Here is a 20,657-nt window from a genome sequence, read left to right as displayed (position 1 = left end):
TGGTTTTTCTTGAAAACTTTATTGATAAATATAATGATTTTATACAGTATTTCAACACACACACGCCGACAGTTGTCTGTCTGTCTGTGTGAGATGTGAGCGAGCGTCGCGTCGGAGCCGAGTCTCGTTGCCGTGACAACCTTTTTAATTTTGATTAACGATGGCTCTTAATTAAAACATGGCTTCCAGACGAGGAAAGTCTCGTCCTCCCGCCGTTTCCTCTCCGTCACAGTGGAAGGATGTAGAAAATAAATAAAAAGTATTACTAATGTATCCCGTTTGATTGACAGCCCTTCACGCGTGAGTGACATCAACAGACAGAGAGACAGACAGCTGGAGTGACAGACGGTTCAGAGAAACACGACAGTTCTTTATCTACGATGGAAACACTGACAAGAACACTCGAGGGAAGGAAGGAGTGATGAGGTCGTTTTGGTCTTTTCGATGTCGCCCGAACTCATGGCACGGATACATTATGACCACCTCACTGTCCGGCATGCTAACAGTGCTGGTGGATGACGAGGCCCCTTTTTTATCTTCGGCCATTTTGTTTTTCGAGCTGCTTCATGAAGTGGTTTCATATACAAATATATGAAAAGTATTTCACAAAAAAATGCGTAGGGAATCGTACGTACGAAGTCCGAAAGTGGGACGACACAAACAAACCGTTGAGGTTTTCGGTGAGAGACTTTTTTTGATTTTTTCTCGGAAGTTTTTACATCAGCTAGCTTGGCGCGGCTAACGGCGGCTTCTCACAGTCGTTTTTCTGCCTTACAGAGGCTGGATTTTTCACCGCCGCGCTCGTGCCCTTTGACCTCACCGTCCTCTCCTCGTGGTTCTCTTAGATCACGTTCTCGAACAGCTGCAGGGACCTCATGATGTTTTCGTCCTGAGAGAACGTAGAGAATCCGTTAGCGTAGCTTCGGTGGACGACGACAAACAAACTTACATAAACATGTTAAATAAAAACATATTCTCTTTTTTTTTTTTGAATTAGTTTGGACCATTTAACAGAATTAAGAACGAATAAAATTACTTGTAAAGAATTAATATTATTCTTAAAGTGGGAGATCGTTGATATTTAAACAATTCAATACAGCGTTTGACCACTAGAGGGAGGCAGAGCGTTTACAGTGAAGCCTTTTGGTCAGCTGTGTAATAATATAATAATAATAATAATAATAATAATCTCTATTTATATAGCTCCTTTCTAGACCAGGCACATTGAATAAATGAATTTCATTTTCGAGCTTGTATAAAATATGTAATTTATTTTGCATATAGAACGAATAAATATACCGAAAATACAGCAAAAATTATATGATTAAATAAATAAAAACAGTATAGGAAGAAATAAAAATACCTACTTACTTACTTATTTATACTTTACTTATTCTTAAGTTTTCAGCCACATATTTTCACACCTATATAAATACCTAATTAAAAGCACTTATAGTAAATAATATATCACACATTATCACTTGATATTGTATAATAAATATAAGTAGATATTCATTTAAATACATGATATATACACATGTTACTACTTTATTATTATAATCCCCTTAAATATATATCATATACGAATTTAACTGCAAAAGAACCATGAAGGCTTTTCCTTTTCATGCTCAATTATCACACCTCCTCTTTCATATACTTATACTAAATATATGTTTATTTAAAACAGATTTATATTTATATTTTGTTTCATTTCTGTCTCACTACACAGCTCGATACACACATATTTTCAAATGTATCACGTAAAGCCTTTGACTTTTTTAAAGTTTAAGTTTTCCCTTAAAATATATCTAATTTAATATGTTTTAAAAGTGGATAAATAATGTTGAGCCACTAAAAACTATTCTCAAATAGTAGTTGGATCATGTGTGATTTGATCATTTTCATAATATTCTCAGGATAATAATTAATAATGTATAGTTTTGAACAAGAGGCGTCTGGGGCGAGACATTAACAGGCAGGTGGTCATAATGATATGGCAGATGTGTGTATGGTTATCAGCTCAATTCAATTGTGGTGTATTTCTCAGCGAGTGTGTGTGTGTGTGTGTGTGTGTGTGTGTGTGTGTGTGTGTGTGTGTGTGTGTGTGTGTGTGTGTGTGTGTGTGTGTGTGTGTGTGAACAAATTGAATCGAGTCTAATGGCATCTTCAGTCGCACCTGTGCTGAGATATTGTGTCTCTGAGTGAATTACCTCCTGACAGGACACGATGAATTCATCCAGGGTGACCACGCCGTCGCGGTTCTTGTCCATTTTCTGGAGATTAAAGGAGTTGCAGGTGCGACGAGGAAATAATCAGAGAAAACCAACCGAAAAGAAAGTTAAGATCCAGAAGTTTTCGTTTTAAACACTTTTTTTTTTAAACACAACACTTGTTTATATGTTTAAAAAACAAAGATAAATCTATATATTTCTATAATTATATAGACATAGTTTTAACTGTAGCAAGACAAGAGGACAGGACAGACTGAATATGTATCTAGCGACATCTAGCGGTGACAAATAAACTCCACACCAACTTCATGTGTCAGTGCTTTGGTTTATGAATGAGGTTCAGCTTATGGTTATGATTAGTTTTAGAAAATAAATAACAAGTCTAATTAAATTAAACATTAATAAATGTAATATAGTTAGAACACGTGAACAAGATAATTACATATAAAGTTTTTGGAAAGGTGTAAAGTTATGCAAAAAGAGAAATAATTCAAATGTTAATGGTTAGTGTTTGGTTTAGAAAATGAGTAAAAGTATTGATTAATTCAATTATAAATAATAATAAAACGTCTAGAAAGGCTCACGAATAACCATTATTTAGTTACTTACACAAAAATAATGTCATTAACAGTTATAAATAAATAAATTACAAGTTATTGAAAACATTTAAAGCAAAGAAATTAACTAAATATGTTATGGTGAACTAACTTTATATTTTAGCGTCTTTTAAAATACTTAATTGAAGTTGTTAATTTCATAATTCAAACCCAAATTAAAGTATTATCTTTCTAGACTGAAGGATGACATTTTCTTACTTACAAACAAAATTTTATTTGAAAACAATCCCGTAAATGTTTGTTTTACTCACATTTATAGTATATCGTTTTTTCCACTGCACTGCAGTGGATTATGGGATTTGTAGTTCAAGATTATATTATTTTACCATAAATATCTATATACATTTAAATATTATTAATTGTTTAATATATGATATTTATATATATATATATATATATATATATATATATATATATATATATATATATATATATATATATATATGAAAATAATAAATTCAATCTATTAAAATTAAAATAACCTTGTACATTTAAATCGTAAAAAATAACATTATACTTTAACAAATACATTCAAATTAAATAACTGAGGTGTTTATACTATAAGCTGTATAATTGGTTCTGAATAATCCTGTGTGAAACGCTGACCTTCTTTAAGTCAAATATTTACAGAAGTTCCTTGAAAAACTCTTCACAAAACGGCGACTGGACCTGAGAACGAACCTGGAAAAAGGCGTCTACGTGCTGCTTGGGTGCGTCTGTTCTCAAAGCGGGGTAGGTGTACTTCCCCATCATGTCGTAGATGGCGCGGACGATGTCCATCATCTCCTGCCACACAAGAACCAAAATAATCATCAATTAAATGTTTCCTTGTCACATGTAAACAGACAATAACAACACAACAATGAAGCCTGAAGTTCATACAAAACTCTGCAGCAAGAATTCTGAGCCGCTCTAGTAGAAGAACTCACATTTCTCCGATCCTTAAAACTCTTCACTGGCTGCCATTTTCTTTCAGGATAATTTAAAAATCCTGGTTCTTACTTTCAGATCTATTCATGGTCAGACCTTCCATCAGTGATCTGATCCAGACTTACACGCCAGCTCGGGCTCTGAGGTCTGTGGATCAGAATCTACTGATGGTTCCTGAACACGCTTCAGGACCAGAGGAGAGAAATCCTTCCAGACTGTTGCTCCTAAGCTTTGGAACCATCTCTGTGTTTGATGATCTACTGACTCCTTCAAGAAACATCTGTGTTTGATGATCTACTGACTCCTTCAAGAAACATCTGTGTTTGATGATCTACTGACTCCTTCAAGAAACATCTGTGTTTGATGATCTACTGACTCCTTCAAGAAACATCTGTGTTTGATGATCTACTGACTCCTTCAAGAAACATCTCTGTGTTTGATGATCTACTGACTCCTTCAAGAAACATCTGTGTTTGATGATCTACTGACTCCTTCAAGAAACATCTCTGTGTTTGATGATCTACTGACTCCTTCAAGAAACATCTGTGTTTGATGATCTACTGACTCCTTCAAGAAACATCTGTGTTTGATGATCTACTGACTCCTTCAAGAAACATCTGTGTTTGATGATCTACTGACTCCTTCAAGAAACATCTGTGTTTGATGATCTACTGACTCCTTCAAGAAACATCTGTGCTGATGATCTACTGACTCCTTCAAGAAACATCTGTGTTTGATGATCTACTGACTCCTTCAAGAAACATCTGTGTTTGATGATCTACTGACTCCTTCAAGAAACATTTGTGTTTGATGATCTACTGACTCCTTCAAGAAACATCTGTGTTTGATGATCTACTGACTCCTTCAAGAAACATCTGTGTTTGATGATCTGACTCCTTCAAGAAACATTTGTGTTTGATGATCTACTGACTCCTTCAAGAAACATCTGTGTTTGATGATCTACTGACTCCTTCAAGAAACATCTGTGTTTGATGATCTGACTCCTTCAAGAAACATCTGTGTTTGATGATCTACTGACTCCTTCAAGAAACATTTGTGTTTGATGATCTACTGACTCCTTCAAGAAACATCTGTGTTTGATGATCTACTGACTCCTTCAAGAAACATTTGTTTTTGATGATCTACTGACTCCTTCAAGAAACATCTCTGTGTTTGATGATCTACTGACTCCTTCAAGAAACATCTGTGTTTGATGATCTACTGACTCCTTCAAGAAACATCTCTGTGTTTGATGATCTACTGACTCCTTCAAGAAACATCTGTGTTTGATGATCTACTGACTCCTTCAAGAAACATCTCTGTGTTTGATGATCTACTGACTCCTTCAAGAAACATCTGTGTTTGATGATCTACTGACTCCTTAAAGAAACATCTGTGTTTGATGATCTACTGACTCCTTCAAGAAACATCTGTGTTTGATGATCTACTGACTCCTTCAAGAAACATCTGTGTTTGATGATCTACTGACTCCTTCAAGAAACATCTGTGTTTGATGATCTACTGACTCCTTCAAGAAACATCTGTGTTGGATGATCTACTGACTCCTTCAAGAAACATCTGTGTTTGATGATCTACTGACTCCTTCAAGAAACATCTGTGTTTGATGATCTACTGACTCCTTCAAGAAACATCTCAAGACACTTTTATTCGTGTCTGCGATCTACAAATATTATTTAATAACTTACATTTTATCCTCAGAGAGGGTTAAAAATGGTCATTAACTGCAGCTTGTTCACATCGTTTTGAAGAACATATAGCCCTCCTTTAAGGTGTTGACTTGTGTGCTCTAGAGTCAACTTTCTAATCCTTGATCTCGACCTCGGTCATCGGTTCAAGTCCCGAAGACGAACCTCTTTGTTGATGTATCCGTCTCTGTTGATGTCGTAGAGGTTGAAGGTCCAGCGCAGCTTCTCGGTGATGGTTCCTCTCAGCAGGATGGACAGAGCCGTCACGAAGTCCTGAAGGAGAAACAGGAATGTATTCATGTCGTCAAGACAGCGGCATGTTCGACTCACCTCGAACTTTATGGACCCGGTGTGCGCGGCGTCGAAGGCGTTGAACAGGAAGTGGGCGTAAGTGCTGGCGTCTGCAGAACGGCGAGAGCTTCAAACACTTGCACGAGTAAATGACGATTTTTTTACCTCCGTGAGGAAAGAACTGCGAGTATATTTGCTTGAAGGTGTCTTCGTTCACGACGCCGCTCGGACACTCCTGCACACGAGGGGAGAAGGGAAAAAAACGGTTGCGTTGCAGCCTACTGCCGCCACGGGGAGCGCAAAAATCTCCGACTCACGTTCTTGAAGCCTCGGTACAGAACCTGCAGTTCCCTCTTAGTGAAGTTGGTCTGAGCCTCCAGCTGGTCCAGTCCCTCCGGTCGGTGACACACCATGGTCATCTCAAGGTCATCGTCCGCCTTGTCTGGGGGAGAAAAAAACACACAAAAACGTCGGATCATTTTTGCCGGAGGGAAGGGCGGACGCAGAGGTGCCGGTCGCATGACTGTGACGGAGGTAAAGAACAGACGACGTTCTCTCTTTCACACACTAGTGTTTCTCCTCTGCTCCGACAATCACTCAGAGAGCGCAGACCTCCCCCAAGCAGCTCAGCTTCTACCAATATCAACGTTTTTTTTTTAAGCATTCGAAACAGCGATGAGCTAAATAAGAACAGAACTCGCTTACACAACACGAGAAATTGGGCCTCAGATCAAACGAATGTGACCAAACCTTCAATTGGTATGAGGAGCCAGACGGTCATTTCATTACTACCAAAAAAAAATTAGCTCGTGTCGCATCGTCAACGTTTGGTGTAAATAAATGTTACTCTGCTCACACTGTATCTAATCTATCTATCTATCTATCCATCCATCCATCCATCCATCCATCCATCCATCCATCCATCCATCCATGAAAAAAATAATTAAATTAAATTAAATAATTTGAGATCAAAATACAATTATTTTACATTAAAGTGGGAATGTAAAAATTTAAAAAAATAAATAAAAACTGCAAAAAGGTAGAATAACAATACTAAGTAATGCTCATGAGGAAAAACAATTAGTATAGTTAGAGTATAAAATACTTTTATTGCCAGTATTGTATTAAAAGTAACACATGAGGTTGTTGGTGTTTAAGATGCATAATAACATAAAATAAAACACATTAAAATACAATTATACTTCATCAAAATACAATTATTTCACATTAAAGTGGGCTTGTAAAAAAAATTAAAACCACATTAAAAATAAATAATAAATGGAGAAAAAATAAATAGTTTTTATGTTTCGGACAGCAGACGAGTTGAATAAGAATACTAAGTAATGTCCCTGAATATAACCGAAAAGTAAAAAAATATATTGTTCTAAACATAACAGTATTTTGTTGTTTAAAGGCTACTCTAAGAAAAAATATTGAAACTACTTATTTACAATCATGCTAATGCTAAATGGGGTTCAATGTGACACAAAACAAACAACTGTTTATTGAAACTATATCAGAAAATATATTTAAATGATGTTGAAAAAAATATATCACCTCAAAAATGGACCAAGTCAAGAGACATAAAAGTATAAAAAGTATTTCATCGAACAAGGAGATGATGAGAGAAGTCCTGCTGCAAACAGGAAGTGGACAACTTTGCTAGAAGACAAAGAAGGATCCAGACGAACTAACTTTGTTAGAAGACAAAGATGATCCAGAGTAACTAACTTTGCTAGAAGACAAAGATGATCCAGACTAACTAACTTTGCTAGAAGACAAAGAAGGATCCAGACAAACTAACTTTTCTAGAAGACAAAGAAGGATCCAGACTAACTAACTTTGCTAGAAGACAAAGAAGGATCCAGACTAACTAACTTTGCTAGAAGACAAAGAAGGATCCAGACTAACTAACTTTTCTAAAAGATAAAGAAGGATCCAGACTAACTAACTTTGCTAGAAGACAAAGAAGGATCCAGACTAACTAACTTTGCTAGAAGACAAAGAAGGATCCAGACTAACTAACTTTGCTAGAAGACAAAGAAGGATCCAGACTAACTAACTTTTCTAAAAGATAAAGAAGGATCCAGACTAACTAACTTTGCTAGAAGACAAAGAAGGATCCAGACTAACTAACTTTGCTAGAAGACAAAGAAGGATCCAGACTAACTAACTTTTCTAAAAGATAAAGAAGGATACAGACTAACTAACTTTGCTAGAAGACAAAGGACGATCCAGACTAACTAACTTTGCTAGAAGACAAAGAAGGATCCAGACTAACTAACTTTGCCAGAAGATAAAGAAGGATCCAGACTAACTAACTTTGCTAGAAGACAAAGGACGATCCAGACTAACTAACTTTGCTAGAAGACAAAGAAGGATCCAGACTAACTAACTTTGCTAGAAGACAAAGGACGATCCAGACTAACTAACTTTGCTAGAAGATAAAGGACGATCCAGACTAACTAACTTTGCTAGAAGACAAAGAAGGATCCAGACTAACTAACTTTGCTAGAAGACAAAGGACGATCCAGACTAACTAACTTTGCTAGAAGACAAAGATGATCCAGACTAACTAACTTTGCCAGAAGACAAAGATGATCCAGACCAACTCACCCTCCACACTGATGACTCCCAGCAGGTGCAGCATCTTGACGGCGCCGCAGCAGAGCAGGATCACAGCTATGGTCTTCAAACTGTCACCTTGTTCTTCTTTATCCATCTCACTCACAACCACTCTCTCCTTCTGACCAGCTAAATCTCCTTTTCCAACTCTCCTCCCAGCCTGGCTCTACTCTCCCTCCCCCTCTTCATCCCTTTCCTCCCTCAGGTCTCCCCCCTCTTCCCGACCTTCACTCCATCCCATCTCTCTCCCGGGCCGGTCCCGCCTCGGACTTCTGTTCCCGTCGTCCTTCACTCGTCAGGAATCACTGAAAAACCTAAAGTAAGGAACTCACCTTCCTCTGCACCCCTTGATAAATGGCCCCATCAACACCCAGTCACCCCGACAATAGACGACTATATTTACCCCAAAGTGCCTTTTCAGAGTCACTTCCTGCGGCTCCAGCACCTCAGCTCACCCCTGACTGTTCATGTTCTCGGTGAGAGCAGATGGAATTAAAGTTATGGGGAAGATAAAGAAGGAACCATCATGCTTGACTCCCTTGTGTCCAGCAGGGGGCGGTAGAGACCAACATAACTACTAGATTCAATGGTTGCGAGTCATGTTTCTCAATGAAACGTGTTGTTTGCCAACTCAACTGCGTGGATGAAGAAAATGCTTACAGTAAAAATAATTGATGTTGAAATTTAAACATATTTTCTAATAGTGTGGGGAAGAAAACAGCTTTAGATTTTTAGGTTCAACTCTTTAAACAGTACTTCTGTACAGCAAAAAAAATCAAATGTTGTTTTTACAACTCTGGCAAAAATGTTTCCGATTGTGACATATGTTCAAAAAGTAACCAAAATGTTGAGAGTCTTCAAATTCACAAAAATAGACTCTTTCATTGATAAGCACCTTATCATTTAGATTACATTAGATTTCTCCTTCGAGAAATTATGTTTCCAGTTCACATCAGACGATAGAAGGTAAGTAAGTAAGTAAGTAAGTAATTTTTATTTATATAGCGCTTTTCCAGACCAGGGTCACAAAGCGCCTAAACAATCAAAACAATACTCAATAAAGTATATACTTTAAAGATCAAGATAAAACTGATAACACAGCAGGAGTTCCAGAAAATCAAGTAAAAGCCTGAACAAATAAAAATGTCTTAAGATGTTTCTTGAAGGAGACAGCAGAAGTTTCATCAACGCAAGAACAAAGGACAAATAAAAAAACAAAGTGCAAAAGATGACTGCAAATAGCGTGGTTCAAAGGAGAACAAACACAAAGATCTTAAAGGATACGAAGATTAACATGGAATAAAATACATCATCCCTTCACGATCAATTTCAACAAACATGTATCAAGTCTAAACAAGTGGACTGGGGCAGGTCTAAAGTTATTGGAAAGTCAAAATGGTGGATCTGTTTGCAAACATCGCAGTAAAATCATGGCCGTTGGTAAAAGATGCAGATGTTTCACTTCATTTCGAGGTTTAATAGTAGATGTTGCTTGAAAAGAACCAAAGCTGACGTGTTTTCACGTGAGTGAGTTACTGAGAGATTTATTATGAAGTTAAAAAGACAGAAATAACTTTTCAAGTCGCCTTCAGTTAGTTCTGAGCAGGCATTTATTGATCGACTCGCTCCGACAGTTCGATCGATCAACGGTTTGATGGAGTCAGAGACGGTTGATGAATCGTACACAGAAAGTCATCCAAGCGTTGAACCTCTCACTGCTCTGGTTCTTTCTAATGTGCGCTGAACCTTCTCTGAACAACAGTGACCGCAACCCCTGCTCAAATCTCACCGTTTGATTGACAGGCTGATAAAATAGAAAGTTGTTTAAGATATTCCTACTCAACGTGAGACATGGTATTATTTTATAAAGCAGTAATAGTACATGGCTGTCTCGCCTACAGTTCATACAAAACTCTGCAGCAAGAATTCTGAGCCGCTCTAGTAGAAGAACTCACATTTCTCCGATCCTTAAAACTCTTAATCTTATTTTGTAAACCAAAAAAAACATGCTGTATCTGGCAATAGCGCAACAGATACATTACAAGAGTGCAGTTGCTCTTTTCCACCACTTGGGGAGCCATAAACTATCTAATCAAATCTACAAATTGTTGAATCACAGAAAGGGCCAAGATCTTTTCAGTCAAGGTCGCGGGATGAAGAAAAAGTTTATTTATATTGTTTTTAACAAAAAGTATGAGTGGGATATTGTTATTGTTTTTTTGTGATTGTGATTAATTACTCAAGCGTTTGTTCCTTTCTGTGCCATCAGTTCTACTTTAATTGTTGGTTTTTATCCTTAATCTCTGTCTTGTATCTTATCTTAAACACTGACGACGTAGAAGTTATTTGTAGTCGTCGTGTTGTGAAGTCAACGTGAGCCTTGAGAGTAATTTGACATGAAAGTGTGACAGAATGTTCCGTGACTTACTCGGTGTCCCAGCGAGCAGGAAAGATGATATAATCCAGTCTTTCTTACCCATAATTCAACTTTCCTTCATCATCACTGCTCTTTCAAATGTATCTTAAAGTTTCATGAAGTTATAAGTAAGTAAGTAAGTTATTATTTATAAAGATCTTCCTAGACCAGGGTCACAAAGTGCTTGAACAATTAAAAACAATACACAATTAAAATATATACTTTAAAACAGGGGTAGGGAACCTGGTCCAGAAAGAGCCGCAGTGGGTGCAGGTTTTCGTTCCAACCATTCAAGAGGACACATTTTGACCAATCAGGTGTCTTAGGAGTGTAATCAGTTGATTGTCAGTCTGGTGTTGCTTGTTCAGCTGAAACCTCATTGGTTAAACTGTATATGCTTGATCGGTTGGAACAAAAACCTGCACCCACTGCGGCTCTTTCTGGACCAGGTTCCCTACCCCTGCTTTAAAAGATCAAGACACATAAGACAAACACAGGAGTCTCAGAAAATCAGGGAAAAGCTCAAATAAAAATGTCTTGAGATGTTTCTTGAAGGAGTCAGTAGATCATCAAACACAGAGATGGTTCCAAAGATTAGGAGCAACAGTCTGGAAGGATTTCTCTCCTCTGGTCCTGAACTGTGTTCAGGAACCATCAGCAGATTCTGATCCACAGACCTCAGAGCCCGAGCTGGGATGTAAGTCTGGATCAGAATCTACTGATGGAAGGTCTGACCATGAATAGATCTGAAAGTAAGAAGCAGAATTTCAAAGTTGATCCTGAAAGAAACTGGCAGCCAGTGAAGAGTTTTAAGGATCGGAGAAATGTGAGTTCTTCTACTAGAGCTGCTCAGAATTCTGGCTGCAGAGTTTTGAATCAACTACAGGCGAGACAAATCCTTCTTGTTTAGACACCAAAATAAACTGTTACAATAGTTTAAACGACACAAACACATGGATTATAAGATCCAGATCATGTTGTGACATCATTTTCCTAAATTTAGAGCATTTTCTAAGTTGAAGGAAACAGTTTCTGGTCAGTTTTCTGCAGTAAAACAGTAAAGTCTGAGGAGATTTACAAGAGTTTTACCTCCATCTGTTGCTCCGACAGTGACTGAAAGGCTTTTCGTTCAGAGCGTCTTCGGCCTGATAGTGAACGTTGTCCATCACTCAAACCAAATCCAGCGACAACAGAGAAGTATTTTCTTCTTCTAATTACCGAGAGTTTCTCATCTATCTTCCTTCACTTCTGCTGCCCGCTCTGTTTCTCCGCCACGGTTTTATCTTTCTTACGCTGCCAAACTTCTCTTTTCTTCTTCTTCTTCTTCTCTTCATGGTAACTTCTGCCACATTTGCATAATCTAAATTTGCCTAATCTGTCATCCGCGGGCGGAGGAGAGAAGAATCTGTTTTTAAAAAGTCCGAAGCTCGACAAGAACCAGCCGAGGTCGTGAATGATTAAACACAGATGGAAGCGACGGAGCCAGAATTCACAATGTCGTGTCTCCGGCAACACTTGAACACACCGGCCTGAGAGAAGAAGATGAAGATGTTTAAAACCAAAATAATGACCTGAGTCTGAGCAGAGAATCCAAATAGTGAGAGAGAGTCTGGAGTCACATCTGATATGTAAATGAAGTGTCAGTCAAACTATCATGAAATATATTCAATTATGATCATTAAAAATGATTTGTTGGATGATTTCTCTTCATAAAACCTGTCATGAGAACATGTTGAACGAAGGCTCTATTCCATGTTGGCATTATTACATTAACCCTTGTGTTCTCAGGGTCAAGATGACCCAAAGGCAAGAAAAACAAATGTATTTGTGGTATCCCTTATGTAGTCTCTAGGTCAAGGTGAACCGAAGGCCAGAAAATACAACACCGAGACAAACACAGGAGTAGTACAGTGGCACCTCTCGGAGTAATACTATAGCAACTCTTGGAGCAATACTATGGAAACTCTCGGAGTAATACTCAGCACCTCTTGGAGTAATACTATAGCAATTCCTGGAGGAATACTATGGCAACTCTTGGATAAATACTATAGCAACTCTTGGAGGAATACTATGGCAACTCTTGGAGAAATACTATAGCAACTCTTGGGGCAGTACTACGGCGCCTCTTGGAGTAATACTCGGCACCTCTCGGAGTAATACTATGGCACCTCTCTGAGTAATACTATGGCAACTCTTGGAGGAATACTAGGGCAACTCTTGGAGGAATACTATGGCAACTCTTGGAGGAATACTATGGCAACTCTTGGAGTAGTACTACGGAACCTCTTGGAGTAATACTTGGCACCTTTCGGGGTAATACTATGGAACCTCTCAGAGTAATACTATGGCACCTCTCGGAGTTATAATATGGCAACTCTCCGAGTAATACTATGGCACCTCTCGGAGTAATACTATGGCACATATTGGAGTAATACTATAGCAACTCTCAGAGTAACACTACAGCACCTCTCGGAGTAATACTATGGCACCTCTCAGAGTAATACTATGGCATCTCTCAGATTAATAATATGGCACCTCTGGGAGTAAGACTATGCCACCTCTCGGAGTAATACTATGGCAACTCACGGAGGAATACTATAGCTATATATTTTATTTCTTATTTTACTCTTTGTTTTTCTGCTTTTTCCGTTGATGGTCTTGATGTTCTCGAGGTGTCGTGTTGTAAACAGTGATCAGTCACTGATGTGGACATTGATTCTGTGAATCCTATAACGCTTTTTCACATGTTATAATGTTTGGGACATAAGAAAACTACAATATTCACCCCTGCAGATGGAAACTACAACTGCATCTATGCAAGTATGTTAAAAACAATACATTAATGAATTATATAAATATTACTTCTAATATATATCAACCTTTTCATTTGCAACATAATGATTTTAAATGGGGAAAATAAATTATTGTTGACTTTTCTCAACAATTTTACGTGAAAATGAACAAAAAACAAGTTTGTTATTTGTAGGTATTTTGTGTATTAATATGTAATGACCTGTGAGTGTCGGCAACTGACTCCGACTCCATCTCTTCTCTGCCTCCGAGCGTCGAAGACACAAACAAACACACGATCCGATGCACAAACATTTGAAACGCCTCGAGCGCTTCAGGCCATGTGACAGGAAACAATTTCCTACGAGCAGCACAAGCGTGAAAACACACAACCATCCTCCGAGCAAACGTGATTCTGTTTGCTTAACGTTTGTTTGTTTTCTCAGCCGTGATAAATCTCGGGGATTCCACTCAAAGGTCGGTCGGTCGTCCGGGCTGCGATGCATCCAGATAATGATTTCTGTAGTCGAAGATGTGACGCGATCGATGGTCGCTCTCAGCGAGGAATACCAGATGAGCTCGGGGTAAGAGAAGTCGCGAAGTCGTCGATATTAGAATTAGGAACAGATATTATTCATTCATTACTTCATTGACAACTGCACATGTTATAAGGTTTGGGACATATGAAAACTACAATATTCACCCCTGCAGGTGGAAACTACAACTGCATCTGTGCAAGTATTTTAAAAACAACAAATTACTTAATGATATAAATATAACTTAAAATATATAAAAACCTTTTCATTTGTAACATAATGATTTTAAATGGGGAAAATAAAATATTGTTGATTTCTCAGAAATTTTACCTGAAAATGAACAATAAATAAAATCGCGTTTAATTCGAGGGAAGTCGTCGATATTAGAATAAGGAACAGATATTATTCATTCATTCATTCATTCATTCATTTATTGACAACTGATATATCCCAAGATCGGGGTCGCGGGGAGACTGGAGCCTATCCCAGAGTCATAGGGCGAGAAGCAGGGGACACCCTGGACAGGACGCCAGTCTGTCGCAGAGGAACAGATATAAGATTTCTCTAAATATTTAAAAAAATAAAATCATTATAGAAATAAATCTTTCTATTGTCCATATGTCACTCCATGGTCAAAGGAATGATACGTAACAAGCTCTCTCAAAAATGATTTATTTAAAAAATAAATATATATATATATATACTGTATATATATATATATATATACTGTATATATTTATTTTTTTCTTGTTCAGGCCAAAAACCCTCGAGGATAATGAAGTACAAACAAAGAATTCTGATTCAAGTCGTTGAAGATAGAAACGTCTACTGAGACTCATGCATCATATATGAACTCTGGGCCAGAATTGACTTGAATTCATAATCAACTTCTCAACTTGCGTACGAGGCCAGAAGAAAAGTTTCGAGTGGAGACGAGCGAGAGACCAGGAGATCACGGAGATCACGGAGATCTATCCTCCCGACGTGGATGACGCGTCCATTAGACTGTGAACAAACACACAACATCCTCACACCGACGCTCACACACCGTGGAGGCGTGGATCGGATTCTTCTCGCGGCTAAACATCCTGGGATTAGGAAGCGAACGCTCGCCTTCAGGGGGAAAGAAAACGCAGCTTATAAAGTCGCTTGAACCGTGAGGTTCATGGTTGGTGAGGCAGTGACTCCTTCAGTGTCAGATTTACAAGTGTATCAACATAAAAGGGAAGTTTACTCAATTGGCTACTGCTTATTTAATATCATCAGCATTCTTCACACACACATGCACACACACATGCACACACATGCACACACACAGACACACACATGCACACACACAGACACACACATGCACACACACAGACACACACATGCACACACACAGACACACACATGCACACACACAGACACACACATGCACACACACAGACACACACATGCACACACACAGACACACACATGCACACACACAGACACACACGGGATCTTGGGTAAAATTTAAGAGATTATTTTTACGAGACTGATGTCCTCCCTTATAGCATGAATCTGTCATATTTGAAAATATCACATGTTTAAGACGTTTTTTAAAAAAAAAAGTAATTAATCATTTTTCAAAAAGTCTATAATAAATTGTTGTGATATTTTGTGGGATGTTAGTCTACATCCTCTAGATCTATGGCGGTCATCGATTGTGGATAAATATTGATATATAGCTTCATAAACCTTACAAGCATCATAGCTGAAATATTATGTTTTAATCATCAATTTATTTAAAATTCTATATTCAAATATTTAACCATATTTATTGATCTGAGATCTTTCAATTGGCTGTAAAATCTGAATTCGTTCCAAACAATCAATGGATATAGAAAAAGATGAATGAACTAATAAATAATTTAAAAAAAGTATAGAAAACGTGGATTCTAAACAGTATAGAGTACGACCGCGATAGTAAAAGGATAACAAGGAAGACAAAGCTGATCCAATGCTCTTAATTTGAAAGCCGTTTATTTCCTCCTACTGAGGGGAAGTTACTGTAAAGTTCAGCGATTTTATTTTTACTCGAGAGTAAAATATCCAGAGCAACTGTTAGCTTGACAGCATTTCGATGTCAGCGCTGTATTCGTATTAAAATGTTTAGTTTACGATGAAGGGATTGTTAGACACATCGCTGTCAGGGAAGATGGACCCGCCTTTTCGTTGGCTTCTGATTGGTTAATATTGCGTAAGGCCTTCCCTGATTGGCTGGATTTACGCAGAAAGGACCAACGTCTATTATCATGAAAATATAAACATTGAGTATTAAATCGGTCAATATAAGGAAAACAAATAATATTTTATTCAAAGCCAAAATGTAGTTTTTTATATTTTATTGTATTTTTCTTAGTCTTTTTTATACGATTGAAATTAAAACCGTTTCGTCTGTTTTTCACCACACAAACCTCTTTTACTTTGTTGTAAAACCTTATTTCATTTAGTTTTAAAAGTCACCTCAGTGTGACGTAGTTTAATGAGGCTCATTAGATTGTGCCTCAAACTTTGCCTTTTCACCGCGGTTGTATTTCCGATCAACAAAACTAAATAAGACCCTTAAAAACATAAAACTTTAATGGTTAAAGACATCAGCCAGACTGTGGAAAATCAAGGCAAATAAACGTATCTGTGATCATTATATTGACGAGATTCAGAGATACAGCAACAGGCGCGTCAACAGCGTGTATCAACGCAGTTTGTGATGGATTGCGCATTGAGAGGTGAGGCACTGCCTCCCCTGCCTCCCCTAACCCCTGAGTTGAGGTTTTGCATTTAAAGTTCGATAAGTAGGTCTTGAAAACGCTGACTCAACGACCGAAAATAATTCACATTGTTGTCAAAAATGCAAAACATCTCGAATAAACTATTTCTTAAAAATAGATTCACTGAAGTATTATTTAATAATATTTTTCTCTGTGGAATCTTTTCTTCAAAGTAAGTACAAACGTTCTTCCACGAGTGCATTTTCCCCTGGTGGCGCATTAAGACAAGTGCAATTAAAAGTAAAATGCTCATTATTTTCAGAGGCTGGAAAGCAGGAGAAGACGCCAGTGCGTGGAGAGGAACAGGATCGTGGGTCGGGCGGTGGTCGGCGCCGGGTCGACGTGACAGATTGAGGCGACGGTAGAATCACAGGCCGGCGGCACCGACGACACAAATCATGATAATGTACCTGACATCCAGCCGGGGCGTTTTTCGGACCTGATGGCTTTCTCCTTTACACGACTTTGACCCAAGAGGAAGTGGCACAAAGAAAAAAACGTGACAAAAAAACTTCACTCCCGAGGGATCGGATCGAGGAACTTCCCTTTGATTAGAAAATGGCGGGAGAACTCTCGTCGGCGCGGAACTTAATGAGGCAGAGATCCGATGTGATTGCTTTTCCTGATGCGATTTGTTCTGTGATGTTATTGCCTCAGACCCAATTAGAGCCGCAGACTTAAATTATTTCTTAATATGAAGCCGTATTTCTAACAGGGCAGAAATACATTAAAACATTGATTACATTAGCGGCTAGCTAGCAGCGCCGCAGACAAGTAATGAGATTGCTTTAAATGATAAGTGGCATGTTATTACTGTTTGTCTTCCTCTATAGTTGATAGCTTTAGTGTTTAAAATAAAGGATATTTGATCAGGGACACACTTGTTTATGTAAAGACCTGATGCTCTGACGTTACAAGTTACTCACGGAACATGTACCATAGCAGAGTTCTGAGGCGTACATGTGGTCGGTTTTATCGCAGAATTAAAAAAAAAACGAGGTAGTGCTGAATGATATATCGATACTGTATCTCTATCCAGATATGGAAACATTGGAAAAGCAACAATATTGCTCAATATCTTTCGGGAACTGAATGTAAAACTGTAGAAGGTGAAAACTACTCAACTGGTTAAAGTGAAAGTTCACCCAAAATTCATTTTCTACTCACTCTTATGTCGACTAAGAAGTAACACAGTGTAATTCTACAAAGAGTCGCAAAGTAATAGTATAAGCATTGTGGTGTAATACTAGTAGAATCAAAGAGTTATACTACAAAAATCGAAGAGTAATACTACAAGAATCACAGAGTATAAGAAACGCAGTGTAATAGTACGAGAATCGCTGAGTAATACTACAAGAATCACAGAGTAATACTACAAGAATGGCAGAGTAATAGTACAAGAATCGCAGAGTACAAGAAACGCAGTGTAATAGTAAGAGAATCGCAGAGTAATACTACAAGAATGGCAGAGTAATAGAACAAGAATCGCAGAGTACAAGAAACGCAGTGTAATAGTACGAGAATCGCAGAGTAATACTACAAGAATTGTAGAGTAATAATACAAGAATTGTAGAGTAATACCACAAGAATCGCAGAGTAATACCACAAGAATCAAAGAGTTATACTACAAGAATGGCAGAGTAATAGTACAAGAATGGCAGAGTAATACTACGAGAATCACAGAGTAATACTACAAGAATCGCAGAGTAATACTACAAGAATGACAGAGTAATAGTACAAGAATGGCAGGGTAATACTACAAGAATGGCAGAGTAATAATACAAGAATGGCAGAGTAATAGTACAAGAATTGCAGAGTAATAGTACAAGAATGGCAGAGTAATACTACAAGAATGGCAGAGTAATACTACAAGAATGGCAGAGTAATAGTAAAAGAATCGCAGTGTACAAGAAACGCAGTGTAATAGTACGAGTATCGCAGACTAATACTACAAGAATTGTAGAGCAATACCACAAGAATCGAAGAGCAATACTACAAGAATAGCAAAGTAATAATATGAGAATGGCAAACTAATACTTAATGACTCACAGAGTAATACTACAAGAAACGCAGAGTAATACTACGAGAATCGCAGAGTAATACTACAAGATTTGCAGAGTAATACCACAAGAATCGCAAAGTAATACTACAAGAATTGTGAGGAATATCACAAGAATCGCAGAGTAATACTACAAGATTTGCAGAGTAATACCACAAGAATCGCAAAGTAATACTTCAAGAATTGTGAGGACTACAACAAGAATTGCAGAGCAATACTACAAGAATAGCAAAGTAATACTATGAGAATGGCAAACTAATAATAACGACTCACAGAGAAATACTACAAGAATCATGAAGTAATATGCAATGACTAACAGAGTTATACTACAGTGTCTCATAGTACTACTTTATATTGTATCAACAATTTGACAGATTTTTGACCACGGTATACCTTATAAAATCCGTTCGAGGAAAGATTTAAAGTACACCTTAAAGTCTGAAAAATACGGCAAAAAAAGTTCTGTGATTTATGTCGGCTCTGATTTAGTACATATTTAAAGTAGGTCCATAAGAAAAAAAAACTGTTGAATGTGCTGAAAAGATTAGGTCTGAGCTTTGCATCTAGATCATCATTTCATCATCATTTCATCCTGAGACAACGTCATCTACAAACTCACGAAGACACTAAATGGTCCCGAAATGGACAAAGAGATAAAGAGTGATGAGAGGCTGAGGCCTGAAAGGGCAAGAAGGTTCTGATGGAGCTAAAGGACAATGAGTGCGAGAGACTGGAAGACGTGAGTGATCTCTGCGGCACAGATTCCAGAAGTCAGGTGAAGGTAGGAAGATACATTTTTGTTGAGCTCGTTATCAACAACCAAGAAGAAATTCCTCAAGGTCGAGGAAACCGAAATACCCGACTCTCCTGACATGTAGTAAATGTTCTTCTCTCCAAGATGCAGTAAGTTCTTGATCATGATCATGTTTTCAACTTATTACTTTATAAAGTTGCTCTGAAATCTTGGCGTAATAATGGCTTCACCAAAAAACGAGTGGTTACGAGAGTCCATTATGACGTTATAATGGCTTCACTCCTCCTCCAGCCAGCTGTAATCACACCCCTGCTTTGTTTATACAACGAGTCCCTCATCATGACCATGTTTTACACTTATTACTTTATAAAGTTGCTCTGAAATCTGGGCGAACGAGAGGTTACAAGAGTCCATCATGACGTAATAATGGCTTCACTCCTCCTCCAGCCAGCTGTAATCAAGCCCCCGCTTTGTTATACAACGAGTCCCTCATCATGACCATGTTTTACACTTACTACTTTATAAAGTTACTCTGAAATTTGGACTAACGAGAGGTTACGAGAGTCCATTATGACGTAATAATGGCTTCACACCTACTCCAGCCAGCTGTAATCACGTCCCACATTGTTTATACAACGAGTCCCTCATCATGACCATGTTTTCCACTTATTACTTTATAAAGTTGCTGTGAAATCTGGGCGAACGAGAGGTTACGAGAGCCCATCATGAAGTAATAATGGCTTCACTTCTCCTCCAGCCAGCTGTAATCACACCCCTGCTTTGTTTATACAACGAGTCCCTCATCATGACCATGTTTTACACTTATTACTTTATAAAGTTGCTGTGAAATCTGGGCGAACGAGAGGTTACGAGAGTCCATCATGAAGTAATAATGGCTTCACTTCTC

The 20,657-nt window shown here is 37.9% G+C and overlaps 1 protein-coding gene across 2 annotated transcripts in view; it reads right to left on the bottom strand.

The window, feature by feature from the left end:
• The window catches only part of kcnip1a (Kv channel interacting protein 1 a), a 64,648-nt gene continuing 43,991 nt past the window's right edge, over positions 1 to 20,657 (bottom strand). For both annotated transcript variants that reach the window (XM_087798538.1, XM_087798539.1), the window contains exons 2-8: positions 6,093 to 6,217; positions 5,941 to 6,010; positions 5,815 to 5,885; positions 5,650 to 5,757; positions 3,530 to 3,634; positions 2,211 to 2,273; positions 1 to 889 (exon numbers count right to left, since the gene is read on the bottom strand). In XM_087798538.1, coding sequence (XP_087654664.1) covers positions 842 to 889; positions 2,211 to 2,273; positions 3,530 to 3,634; positions 5,650 to 5,757; positions 5,815 to 5,885; positions 5,941 to 6,010; positions 6,093 to 6,217 — 590 coding nt within the window. In that variant the 3' untranslated portion in view covers positions 1 to 841. The remainder of the gene's footprint in view (positions 890 to 2,210; positions 2,274 to 3,529; positions 3,635 to 5,649; positions 5,758 to 5,814; positions 5,886 to 5,940; positions 6,011 to 6,092; positions 6,218 to 20,657) is intronic.

The sequence above is a fragment of the Callionymus lyra genome, chromosome 9, assembly GCF_982586985.1.
Source record: "Callionymus lyra chromosome 9, fCalLyr1.hap1.1, whole genome shotgun sequence".
Classification (NCBI taxonomy): Eukaryota; Metazoa; Chordata; class Actinopteri; order Syngnathiformes; family Callionymidae; genus Callionymus; species Callionymus lyra.
This window is presented reverse-complemented; position numbering and strand designations above follow the sequence as displayed.